Genomic DNA, 13,986 nt, shown 5'->3' on the forward strand with positions numbered 1-13,986 from the left:
AATTGCTCACAGTATTCTAAATGTGGTCTGACCAGAGCCTTATAAAGCCTCAGCAGCACATCCCTGCTTTTATATTCTAGTCCTCTCGAAATAAATGCCAACATTGCATTTGCCTTCCTAACTACCGACTCAACCTGCAAGTTAACCTTTCCTGGACTAGGACTCCCAAGTCCCTTTGCACTCCAGATTTCTGAATTCTCTCCCCATTTAGAAAATAGTCTATGCCTCTATTCTTCCTACCAAAGTGCATGACCTCACACTTCCCCATGTTATATTCCATCTGCCACTTCTTTGCCCATTCTCCTAACCTGTCCAAATCCTTCTGCAGCCTCCCTGCCTCCTCAATACTACCTGTCCCTCCACCTATCTTTGTATCATCTGCAAACTTAGCCAGGATGCCCTCAGTTCCTTTATCTAGATCATTAATGTATAAAGTGAAAAGTTGTGGTCCCAACACTGACCACTGCGGAACTCCACTAGTCACCGGCCGCCATCCTGAGAAGGACCCCCTTATCCCCACTCTCTGCCTCCTGCCAGACAGCCAATCTTCTATCCATGCTAGTACCTTGCCTCTAACACCATGGGCTCGTATCTTACTGAGCAGCCTCCTGTGCGGCACCTTGTCAAAGGCCTTCTGGAAGTCCAAGTAGATAACATCCATTGGCTCTCCTTTGTCTAACCTACTCATTACCTCCTCAAAGAATTCTAACAGATTTGTCAGGCATGACCTCCCCTTGATGAAACCATGCTGACTTTGCCCTATTTTACCATGCACTTCCAAGTATTCTGAAATCTCATCCTTAATAATGGACTCTAAAATCTTACCAACGACCGAGGTCAGGCTAATCAGCCTGTAATTTCCTGTATTTTGCCTCGCTCCCTTCTTAAACAGGGGGGTTACATTAGCGATTTTCCAGTCCTCTGGGACCCTCCCTGACTCCAGTGATTCCTGAAAGATCACCACTAACACCTCCACTATCTCTTCAGCTATCTCCTTCAGAACTCTGGGGTGTAATCCATCTGGCCCAGGTGATTTATCCACCTTCAGTTTTCCTAGCACCTTCTCCTTGGTAATGGCCACCATACTCACCTCTGCTCCCCAACTCTCTTGAACTTTGGGGATGTTACTCGTGTCTTCCACCATGAAGAATGACGCAAAGTACCTATTCAGTTCCTCTGCCATTTCTTTGTTCCCCACTACTACTTCTCCAGCGTCATTTTCCAGCGGCCCAATGTCCACTTTTGCCTCTCTCTTACCCTTTATATATCTAAAAAAAATTCTTGCAATCTTCTTTTATATTACTGGCTAGTTTACCCTCATATTTAATCTTCTCCCTCATTTCTTTTTTAGTTGTCCTCTGTTGGTCTTTGTAGGCTTCCCAATCCCCTGGTTTCCCACTGCTCTTTGCCGCATTGTATGCTTTCTCTTTAGCTTTTATGCTGTCCCTGACTTCCCTTGTTGGCCATGGTTGCCTCGTCCTCCCTTTAGTATGCTTCTTCTTCCTAGGGATGAATTTTTGCTGTGTCTCCCAAATTACTCCCAGAAACTCCTGCCATTGCTGTTCCACTGTCTTTCCTGCTAGGCTCATCTCCCAGTTAATTCTGGCCAGCACCTCCCTCATGCCTCTGTAGTTGCCTTTATTCAACTGTAATACCGTTACATCTGATTCCAGCTTTTTCCTCTCAAATTGCAGGGTAAATTCTATCATATTATGGTCACTTCCTCTGAGTTATGGATATATGGGGCTGATTATAGATAGATCAACACTGTAGATCCGTGGACACTGTGTGGGTTATAGACACATGGGGCTGATTATAGATGGATCAACATCGTGTAGCTCATAAACACTGAGAGTTATTGATACACAGGGCTGATCATAGATAGATCAACACCGTGTAGATCATAGACACTGTAAGTTATCAATACACAGGGCTGATTATAGATAGATCAACACTGTGTAGATCCATAGACACTGTGTGGGTTATAGACACATGCAGCTGATTATAGATAGATCAAAACAAAAACAGAATTACCTGGAAAAACTCAGCAGGTCTGGCAGCATCGGCGGAGAAGAAATCAGTTAACGTTTCGAGCCTTCATGGCCCTTCGGCAGAACTGGAGCATAGTTAGAAGAAGGGAGAAATATAAATTGGTTTAAGGTAGGTGGGTGGGTGGTGGGGGGGGGTGGGTGGTGGGGGGGTCGGGGGGGTGGTGGAGAGAGACACATTGAGGGTGTGGTGATTGTGGAGATGAGCAGATAATCAAAAGATGTCACAGACAAAAGGGTCAAAGAGGTGTTGAAGGTGGTGGTATTTGTCTGAGAAAAGTGCTAATTAAGAATGGAAGACAGGATATTCAAAGTACAGCTCTAGTGGGGGTGGGGCGGAAAGACTAAAGGTTTTAGTTTTAGATTTAAATATAATGGAAATAGGTGGGGAAAGAAGAATCTATATAAATTATTGAAAAAAAAAGCGGGGGGGGGTGGGAAGAAACGGGGTGGGGATGGGGGGAGGGGGAGTTTAAGATCTAAAGTTGTTGAATTCAATATTCAGCCCGGAGGGCTGTAAAGTGCCTAGTCGGAAGATGAGGTGCTGTTCCTCCAGTTTGCGTTGGGCTTCACTGGAACAATGCAGCAAGCCAAGGACAGACATGTTGGCAAGAGAACAGGGTGGAGTGTTAAAATGGCAAGCGACAGGGAGGTTTGGGTCTTTCTTGCGGACAGACCGCAGGTGTTCCGCAAAACGGTCGCCCAGTTTGCGTTTGGTCTCTCCAATGTAGAGGAGACCAGTGAAGCCCAACGCAGACAGGGTGACCGCTTTGTAGATAACATCATTCTCAGTCCGCAAGAGTGATCCTGAATTTCCGGTCACCTCTCACTTTAATTCTTTGCCCCACTTTCACTCTGACTTCTCTGTCCTCAGTTTCCTTGGCTGTTGCAATGAAGTTCAATGTAAGCTCAAGGAAGGCCTTCATCTTTCAGTTAGGCACCTTACAGAATTTCAAACTCAACATTAAGTCCAGCAATTTCATATCATAACCTTTACCTCCATTTCTTCAGAAGGCAGCTCATGGCATTAATTCTGCCATTTCCCATATACATCTCTGGACCCATCTTCTGTTTCTTGTCCCATTGCCATCTCCTTTTGCCCTGCGCCATCTTTCTTTTTTCATTTAATCTATCCTGCCTTCCATCCAGTCACAGACCTTCCCTTTTGTTCTTTCCTTCTCCCTGCATCTGAACTTGCTTAAAATCTGTTACATCTCTTAACTTTTTTCAATTCTAACAACAGGTCATTAACCTGAAATGTTAGCTGTTTCTCTGTCCACAAATGCTACCTGATGTGCTGAGGATTTCCAGCATTTTCTGCTTTTATTTCAGATTCCAAGCGTCTGTAGTACTTTGCTTTTGTAGATTGAGAGTTATTTATAAAAATCATTTGTGGCTTATTTATTTCTAACAGATCTTCATAGAATGTTACATTTGAAAATGCTGTATAAAAAAAACCTTTAAAAATTTCTACTTTCTGTCAGGTTACAATTGCAGTGATTGGAATATAAGCTGCTGGATTGTTGTGCGTTTAGCAATTTTCTGTAGCTGTTGCAAAGGTTTCAGTTTATTGCAGGCCAGTGGAAAAAGGTCATGAGTAAGGCTTAATTTTACTGGAATCATGTCTGTCTATCACAATCAATTTGCAAGAGTTGCTATAGCTGCAACACAGTGCAAGAGTTGCTATAGCTGCAACATAGTGCAAATCATAGGTCTGTGGTGTGGGCTTTATGACAGTCCCTGGTGTGGTGAACAACACAACGACATTCAACTTATCATAGATTTGGTTTGAGTGTCCTGGCAACATGTGGGATTGTCTTTCAAAGCTGGACTGCAGTATAATTGCTTCTGAAGACTGCAGCCACCCCCCCCATCTCAGCCAGGCAATCTCTCTCTTCCCCCCGAAAGCCTCTTTTCTTCCGCAGCAGATTCACCGCTCCACCGGTGTTCAAGCCTCAGGCTGAATGAGGCCCCACACTTTCATACTGTTCGCTGCTCCTCCAATCACAGATTGTTTCCTTTTATTCGTTCATGGGATGTGGGCATCACCCATCCCTATTGCCTGTCCATAATTGCCCTTGTTCAGAGGGCAATTAAGAGTCAACCACATTGCTGTGGGTCTGGAATCACACATAGGCCAGACCAGGTAAGGACAGCAGATTTCCTTCCCTAAAGGAGCATTAGTGAACCAGATGGGTTTTTACAACAATCGAAAATGGTTTCATGGTCATCCAGACTTAATTCCAGATTTTCATTGAATTCAAATTTCATCATCTGCCACGGTGGGATTCGAACTGCGGTCCCCAGGGCATTACCCTGGGTCTCTGGAATACCAGCCCAGTGACAATACCACTATGCCACTGCCTCCAAAATCCTCTTTGACTGGAATGTCTGATTCATCCCTCTCTGTGAAGATAGAAACAAAGTACTCAGTAAAAACCCTGCCCACATCTTCTGCATCCACGCATAAGTTACCTTGTACATTTTTGATAGGCCTTACCCTTTCCTTAGTTATCCTCTTCTACATAATGTACTGATAAAACATCTTTGGATTTTTCTTGATTTTACTTGCCAATATTTTTTCATATCCTCTCTTTGCTTTCCTAATTTCCTTTTTTATTTTACCCCTGTACTTTCTATACTCTAAGCTTTCCACAGTATTAAGTTTTTTGTGACGGTCATAAGCTTTCTTTTTCTGCTTTATTTTACCCTGTATGCTTCTGGATAACCAGGGGGCTCTAGATTTAGCAGTACCACCCTTTTTCCTTTTGGGGACATGTCTACACTGCTCCAGTAGAACCTCGATTTTGAATGCTTCCCACTGATGTGTCACTGATTTTCCTTCAAGTAGCTGTATCCAGTCCACTTTCGCCAGATCACATCTCAGCTTTGTAAAATTTGTCTTCCCCCAATTTAGAATTTTTACTCCTGTTCTATCTTTGTCCTTTTCCATTATGATGCTAAATCTAACTGTATTATCTCCAAAATGGTCACCCATTGCTACTTCATTTCCTAAGACTAGAATTGCACTAGTTCTCTTGAATGCAGTTCAAGAATTTTGTGCCCTCTGCACCTTTCATTTTATTGCCCATCAGAGGGCATTTAAGAGACAACCACATTGCTGGTGGGTCTGGAGTCACATGTGGGCCAGATTTTATTCTCTAAAGGACATTGGTGAACCAGATGGATTTTTACAACAATTAGCAATCGTTTTGTGGTCATCTTCAGACTTTTATTTCTAGATCTTTTTTGAATTCAATTTTCATCATCTGCCATGGTGGGATTTGAACCTGGGTCCCCAGAGCACTACCCTGCATCTTTGGAACAGTAATCTAGTGACAATACCACTATGCCACTGCCTCCCCACCTCTATTGCCCACTCACTATTTGGGGGTCCTAGCAGTGTGGCTGTCCCTTTTTTATTTCTGAGGTCAACCCATAAGTTCTCATTTGATGCTTCATTTAGTATATCATTCCACCTCACAGTTGTAATTGATTCCTTAGCTAATAATGCTACACGCCAACCCTTTTTATCCCCCTCTCTTTCCTGCCTGAAAACTCTATATCCAGGGATGTTGAGCTGCCATTTTTGCCCCTGTTTAAGCCAAGTTTCCATCATAGCAGTGACATCATGTTGCCATGTGTCTCTCTGTGTCCTTAGCTCATCAGCTTTATTTACTATACTCCTTGTATTTACCTATATACCTTTGAACACTGCCAAAATCCTATGTTTTAACCTTTGCTTCTTCTGTCTTTCAGAGTCATTCATTAATTTTCTGTCTTCTGTTCCCTGCCCTGAATTTGTCCTACCTGAATCAATCCTCAGGCTCCTATCTCCCTGCCAATCTAGTTTAAACCCTCCCCAACAACACTAGCAAACTTCCCATGAAGATATTCATCCCAGTCCTGTTCAGGTGTAGACTGTCCAGCTTGTACAGATCTCTCCTTCCGCAGAACCAGTCCGAATGCCTCAGAAACCTGATGCCCTCCCTCCTACACCAGCTTCCCAGCCACATGTTCAATCGTTCAATTCTCCTATCTCACTAGCATGTGGGACTGGGAGTAATCCTGACATTACTGCTTTATAAGTCCTGCTTTTCAATCTTTCAGGACCTCACCCCCTTTCCTACCTATGTCATTGGTACCATGTGGACCATGACCTCTGGCTGATCACCCTCCACCAGAAGAATGTCCTGCAGTCGCTCCATGACATCCTTGACCCTGGCACCAGGGAGGCAGCGTACCATCCTGGAGTCACATCTATGGCCACAGAAATGCCTGTCCAACTAATGAATTCCCTATCACTACTGCTCTTACTTTCGTGAATATTGCTGAAAAAAGAAATGGCGAAGCTTTTCCCTTGCACTCACCAGGACACTTTGCAAGAATACCAATATAAGGGGAAAACAACAAGTATGAACTTCTGAACTCAGTGACTCGAGCAGTTGAGTTCAGTTTTAATGAAGTCCATCTATTCCCAAATAGATGGTGTTGCCATGGGATCCCCTGTAGGCCCAACTCTTGCAAACATAGTTATTGGTGTTATGACACAGCAGTAGGTCAGGTTGTTGTTTAAAGTTTCCTTCTGGGATTTTAAATAACTGTCCTAACCTATATTTTCAAGTGGTATGTTTTGAGTTGCAGCTATAAATTCAGGAATAAGACCACCAGTTCTCAAAAGGTTTCTATATCAAATTGCATGAGACATTTATTAATTTGCACAAGTTAAACATATAAACATGGCTACAGATTACTACTATCATAGCTTTTTAACAAATTCCCAAAATAATCTCCAGTAAAGCAACAACAACCCATAGACTTTAAGCAGACACCAGGCAAAGCATTTTCACCTTACAAATTCAAGATGCGGTTCCTTTCACTTTGGTTCCTTTGCAGGCAGTTGTAGGCGTACAACTGCTTTGATGTTACATGCCTCTACCCTGCACATACAAAACTGCTTTCTGTTATTACCAGCACTTGTTCCCTTTGAATGCAAATTCTCATTGCATCATCAGGCCCTTGGAACTCCACCTCTTCTAACAATAAAACCCCTTTAATAGTACCAATTTTATTAGTGATATAAACATTAATTGGTGTCTCCTAGCTAGGTGCAAGATTTCACCCCCAGTCTTTGAATGCTCTATTCAACAAAATACAAATGTCCTCTATCTCTGTGTTTACATCTCAAAACTACTATACATCAAAGCACCCAGACTAGCTGGATTTAATCCAATTAAAAAGCACACAAAATTAATTTCTAATAACATTATATACGTTCATAGCTTCATGACATCCCCCTTCCTACCAAGAAATGAATTGTCATAATTCTAAAAGATAATTTTAATAACCCATCTCACACTATTTCCTATACTTATTACACTACCTGATGCATGCATTAACATATATATATACACAAATCCTTGGTATAAACAGAAATCACTTCACTCCAGTTCAGTGCCCATGTTTTTAAAAATGCCCAATTTTCCTTTAAGCTTCAACTCCTGATGACGGATCTCTATTTAAAAAAAAATTCCAATAACCTTATGTACATTATTAGCTTCATGACAGTTGGGTTCCATGAGAAGGATGTTTTCAATGAAATGACACCTAACCTCCTACTCCTCATATATTTCCGATATGTAGGTGATATGTTCGCTATATTTAAATGTGCAGCTGCATGTAATAATTTCCTTACATGTCTTCATGGGCTCCATTCTACGCTCAATTTCACCTTTAAAATGGAGCAGTCAAATGAACTCCCCTTGCTTGATGTACTAGTTGAGAAATCTACCAGAGGTTTTCTATCATGGTCTACCACAAACCTACCTTCACTGGCATTGGGATTCTTAGAGTTCTGCACGCTATCAGGTTGGTCTTATTGGCAACCTTGTGAATAGGGCCCAAGCTATTTGCTCACCATGCAAGCTTGATTCTGAAATAGGGCGCATCAAAGGCATCCTGTGGGACAATGGCTACCCCGATCAGATAATTTTGTACTGTATATCGCACAAACTCATGAACGAGCCTAAGGCTGTCATTTTCGGCCCTGAAAAGTGCCTAGTCTACCACAGATTACTCTGGAAGGGCAAGGTACCTCAAAAAAGTGAGCAACAGGTGAAGCTAACTGTTCCATGCTGCTACTATGTAGTAGCAACAAGAGTGGTATTCACCACTAATAGGATGTTGCAGTCAAGCCAAAAAGACGTTCTATCTATTACACAAATGAGTAATGTGGTATATGCATTTCAATGCCAGTGTGATGCTAGGTATGTAAGTCATACATCTCAAAGACTGGTAGATCATATCAAACAGCATGTCTCAGCTGCTGTTCACAATGGGCAGGGTACAGACCCTACCCAAACAGCCCTTGCTTGCAAAACTCAAAACACAGTGTCCAACATTCGATGTGATTCCACAATTGGACAACATCTGCTAAATAATCCTCAGTTTGCTAAGACAGGATATTCAAAGTACAGCTCTAGGGGTGGGGTGGAAAGACTAACAAGGTTTTAGTTTAGATTTAAAAATAATGGAAATAGGTGGGGAAAGAAGAATCTATATAAATTATTGAAAAAAAAGGGGTGGGGGGGGTGGTGAAGAAACGGGGTGTGGATGGGGGGAGGGGGAGTTTAAGATCTAAAGTTGTTGAATTCAATATTCAGCCCAGAAGGCTGTAAAGTGCCTAGTCAGAAGATGAGGTGCTGTTCCTCCAGTTTGCGTTGGGCTTCACTGGAACAATGCAGCAAGCCAAGGACAGACATGTGGGCAAGAGAACAGGGTGGAGTGTTAAAATGGCAAGCGACAGGGAGGTTTGGGTCTTTCTTGCGGACAGACCGCAGGTGTTCCGCAAAACGGTCGCCCAGTTTGCGTTTGGTCTCTCCAATGTAGAGGAGACCGCATTGGGAGCAACGAATGCAGTAGACTAAGTTAGGGGAAATGCAAGTGAAATGCTGCTTCACTTGAAAGGAGTGTTTGGGCCCTTGGACGGTGAGGAGAGAGGAAGTGAAGGGGCAGGTGTTGCATCTTCTGCGTGGGCATGGGGAGGTGCCATAAGTGGGGGTTGAGGAGTAGGGGGTGATGGAGGAGTGGACCAGGGTGTCCCGGAGGGAACGATCCCTACGGAATGCCGTCAGGGGGGGTGAAGGGAAGATGTGTTTGGTGGTGGCATCATGCTGGAGTTGGCGGAAATGGCGGAGGATGATCCTTTGAATGCGGAGGCTGGTGGGGTGATAAGTGAGGACAAGGGGGACCCTATCATGTTTCTGGGAACGAGGAGAAGGTGTGAGGGAGGATGCGCGGGATATGGGCCGGACACGGTTGAGGGCCCTGTCAACGACCGTGGATGGAAAACCTCGGTTAAGGAAGAAGGAGGACATGTCAGAGGAGCTGTTTTTGAAGGTAGCGTCATCAGAACAGATGCGACGGAGGCGAAGGAACTGACAGAATGGGATGGAGTCTTTACAAGAAGCGGGGTGTGAGGAGCTGTAGTCGAGGTAGCTGTGGGAGTCGGTAGGCTTGTAATGGATATTGGTGGACAGTCTATCATCAGAAATTGAGACAGAGAGGTCAAGGAAGGGAAGAGAAGTGTCAGAGATGGACCATGTGAAGATGATGGAGGGGTGGAGATTGGAAGCAAAATTAATAAATTTTTCCAGGTCCCGACGAGAGCATGAAGCAGCACCGAAGTAATCATCGATGTACCGGAGAAAGAGTTGTGGGAGGGGGCCGGAGTAGGACTGGAACAAGGAATGTTCCACATACCCCATAAAGAGACAGGCATAGCTGGGGCCCATGCGGGTACCCATAGCCACACCTTTTATTTGGAGGAAGTGAGAGGAGTTAAAGGAGAAATTGTTCAGTGTGAGAACAAGTTCAGCCAGACGGAGGAGAGTAGTGGTGGATGGGGATTGTTGGGGCCTCTGTTCAAGGAAGAAGCTAAGGGCCCTCAGACCATCCTGGTGGGGGATGGAGGTGTAGAGGGATTGGACATCCATGGTGAAGAGGTTCTGCATGTGAATTTGTGGTACAAATAAAAATGTCAAATCATTTAACTGTATGAAATCATCAAGCCAAATAAGTATTATTGACTAAGGTGTGTAAGGACCTTGCTGTGTTCAGTTCTAGCACTCATGATGAACAATAGGGGCAGGATTTTGAGTTTTCAATAGGGTCCCTGATACCAGAGTCAAATAGGGGTACCAACCTTATACTGAGTCTGGAGCAGTCACCTGACAGTGATTCTGCCTGAATTGCCCAATTAGTGGCCAGAGAGTGCACTTGTCGACCAATTAAGGGTGGTGGGCCAGCTGTTGAAGCTAGAGGGCCTCCATCTTGAGAAGCCCTCTCAGAAACTTTAACAAATTTGAATTTAAAAATAGCCACAACTAATAGGTTAACCCTCCAAAGGCTGGCTTCGGCAGCAGCTGTGTCCAGGTAGAGGGGAGGGCCTCAAAAGCATCTGGTGTAGTGACTCCATGGTCCAGCGCAGGAAGCTGCCTTCAGATAGCTGCCTGGCTCACGACGTTTCAGGGTCCTGCAGGCGGACCGGAAAATTGCAATCAGCCTCTGATAATTGGCCTTAACTGGGCTTTAAATTAAAATTATCTTAAGTTACCTGCCGCTTGCGGCTGGGCTGCTGTCAGCCCCTGAAGTGGCTTCACAAAGTGGTTCATGGGTTGGCTGGTGCTGGCAAACCAGTACACTGGCTGGCGATGCAAAATTACATGCTCCCTGCCTCCTTTCTTGCCCTCATACCTAGCTAAAAGATTCTGCCCTAGATTTCAAAACCAGATATGTGATTTGTGTGTTTTAGATGTATTTGTCTCCTTTAAACATCAGACTTCTGTTAGTAAACCTTCAGCCAAACAGTGTGATGATTATGTACAGGTCCTGCATAACTTGGATTTTATGGGACTTTTTGCAGAGGATAAGTAGCTTTTACTAAGCAAGTAATCCTATGTGCTTTTTCTTTGAAGTGCCTCGCATGTCATTATTTGTCTTCTGGAAAGATATCCAGATTATTTGATCATAAATTTGGACAAGGTGAGTCTGCTAAAGCACTGAAATTGTATTAAGTAAGTTTGATAAACTGAAAGTTATTCTGATATGAATTTAGTAATATCTGAAATATAATATTTGGGGTTTTCCTGATCACATTTTTTTCCCTCCCTACAGCTTGATTATTGTGCAAGCTTAAAGAACTTGCAGTCTGTTTCTAACAGGACAAACTACAGATTTATACAGGTATTTGAATAATTTCCAAATCACTAAGATAACTACTGATAACTAACTGCCTTTGCATTGTCAGTTCAAAGGTTTTTGAAGGAGACCAAAAATAAATTCCTGACAACGTTGAATTATGAAATGATTATTTCATTGGGAAAATGCTTCTTTATAGGCCTCAAAAAGTACACTCACTGCCTTTAACCACAGAGAAGTGCACAATGTGAGTGGTATACTGCCATAGGTCACATTGTCTGTGTCAACCAGCCTAGCAATATGCCCCATTTGATACCATTATTACATGTGATGATGTAATTTCCTTTGAAGATTTTAAATATTATGATATTACATTCTAATTATTAGAGCAAATGATGAGATTGCTCTGGAATGCACTTCATTCACACTGGAGAACAGATTTCAGAGCACAAGCAGCAGCTGGGAAATGACTGAGCCTCTTCACGGTAGGAGCAGGGTGTTTTTGCAGACCAGAAAAGGTTCTTATATTGCAGTCATACAGATAGGTGGGCTACGCTCTCAACCAATAGTCATGAAAAATGTCAGTCCATATTCAGGTGCTGTAATTAGTGGCTTTTTATGTTTACATTGTTGTGTTGCTGCCATTGTGAGAGGAATAAGTGTTCCGTAAGAAAGTGTACTACAGGACATGTAAATACTGCCATGATATTACAGTGTTGCTACCAAAGTCAAGGCTGTCTCTAGTAGCTACGCTAATATAAATCCAGCATTAGTGACCTGATTGCCTGTATAGTTAGAAAGGAAGAGCATATTTATAAAACACCTGTTACAGCCAATGAATAACTTTTGAAGTGTAGCCACTGTTGAATTGTAGGCAAAAATAACAGCCGGTTAGTACGCAGCAAGTGAGGTAATGACCAGTTAATCTGGGCTGAATGTTGGCCATAAAACTCTGCTTTTCAGAAAGTAGCATGAAATCTTTTACATCCACCCAAGTGAGCAAACAAGACCAAAACGGGATATGGAAAAGATCAAAGCAAATTTAATTATCTGTTTTTTTAGCTACTTTTAAAAATCAATTTAGTTGTTTTGGTGGCCGTGGAGGATGAAGGATGAATGTTGGCCAGAACACCAGAACTCCTCGTCTTTTAATGGTGCCACGGGATCTTTTGTATTCATACAAAAAGTGATGTGGTTTGAAAGAACAGAATTTTATTTTTCAGAATACCACTCTACATAGCTGCTTAATGTAAGCTCAGCAGTAGGAACAGTTTTAAAAGTATAGGTCCCACACATTGGATGGGCTATTTGAAATGAATATTTGTTTTTATTTAATAATGAATTTAATAAAACATAATTCTGCATCTCTTTGACTTATTAAGCATGTTAACAATATATAATTGCAGTGATTTTTTTTTATTCATAGGGTGATATTTGTGATGAACAATTTCTGAAACTATTGTTTGAAACTGAAAAAATTCACATAGTTCTACACTTTGCAGCTCAGACTCACGTTGGTAAGGATTTTCAGTAACAAACCTTTCTGTATTTTATTTTCTTGTTATTGTTTTACAGAGAATGTTTATTTGCTTGTGTCCTTTGTAGGAGCAAAAAAGTGCAGAATGATTGTACACTTTAATTTGGGGAAACTTTTCCTAAAAGAACTTAAAGCACAAACTGTGGCTTTATCAATAAAACAATCATTTATTAATTGACTATAAAATTGATATTAGAATCAAACAACAATTTAGGTTTATTCCCCATTTAGAATTACTTCAACAATAAAACAACATCATCTGAATTTCCAAAATCCATAACCTTTTTGGAAGTTCCTTGTCTATCTTCAACTAACCCAAGGATAGAATTTGTACACCCCTGATTGGCACAAGCTTGTCAGCAAGATTCCGTGGCCCAGCTCTTCCAGCATTATCGGAGACCGGAGATACCCCGAAGGATACCTGAGGCCCCGACATTAGCACATCCCTGATACTTACGCGGGATGTTTAAACTACCCTGTCTGTTTTGCTGTGTGATTGGCCAGAACCAAGTAGCTTTGGTCTGTTTGCCCTGTACTAACCCTGGCTTTTACATGGATTTACTTAGGTATAAAACCAGCAAAATTCTTATGTAAATCAGTTGGAGAGTCAAAGCACAATACTCATCCCCTATCCTGCACCTGGGACAGTTCTCACCCTGGCCTGCATCAGGGACAGTGCTCACCCACTCCTGTACACCTCTCCAAACTCACCTTTTGGAATCCCTGGCTGCTGTCTGGCTGATGTTGGAATAGTCAGCATTGTCGGGAAGTGCGGGGGAAAAGGTTTGAGCATTTTTGTAGGGTGAGCAGGGGTGAACATTGTGGTGAGGGAGGCAGCAGAACACTGTCGGGGGTGAGGGAGGCTGAACATTGTCGGGGTGTGAAGGGGGCTGAACACTGTCGGGTTGAGGGAGGGAGGAGGACACAATTGAGGCGAGGGAGGGGCTTGATATTGTCGGGATGAGGGAGGATTAGCACATTCAGTTGGTGAATGAAGAAACAAGAGCCAGTCTTTACTTGGAATAGATTTATTCAGACGGAAACATTACATGTATAACATATCTCCAGACTTCATACTATCCCTGTGTCAATAAGTGTCTCTTTAACTCTTTCAAGTTATCAACAGATCGCATGTAACTCTTTCGAGTACATTCACAGTTCTTGGTTTTCCAGGAGTGGGACATGAACCCACAACTTTCTGAT

At 42.7% G+C, this 13,986-nt stretch overlaps 1 protein-coding gene across 3 annotated transcripts in view; it reads left to right on the forward strand.

Moving 5' to 3' along the window:
* Positions 1 to 13,986, forward strand: part of tgds (TDP-glucose 4,6-dehydratase) — a 93,462-nt gene that overhangs the window by 785 nt on the left and 78,691 nt on the right. For all 3 annotated transcript variants that reach the window (XM_078545925.1, XM_078545928.1, XM_078545926.1), the window contains exons 2-4: positions 11,024 to 11,090; positions 11,223 to 11,291; positions 12,673 to 12,763. In XM_078545925.1, the coding sequence (XP_078402051.1) occupies positions 11,024 to 11,090; positions 11,223 to 11,291; positions 12,673 to 12,763 (227 nt within the window). The remainder of the gene's footprint in view (positions 1 to 11,023; positions 11,091 to 11,222; positions 11,292 to 12,672; positions 12,764 to 13,986) is intronic.

This window comes from Cetorhinus maximus, chromosome 7, assembly GCF_964194155.1.
Source record: "Cetorhinus maximus chromosome 7, sCetMax3.hap1.1, whole genome shotgun sequence".
NCBI classification, from domain to species: Eukaryota; Metazoa; Chordata; class Chondrichthyes; order Lamniformes; family Cetorhinidae; genus Cetorhinus; species Cetorhinus maximus.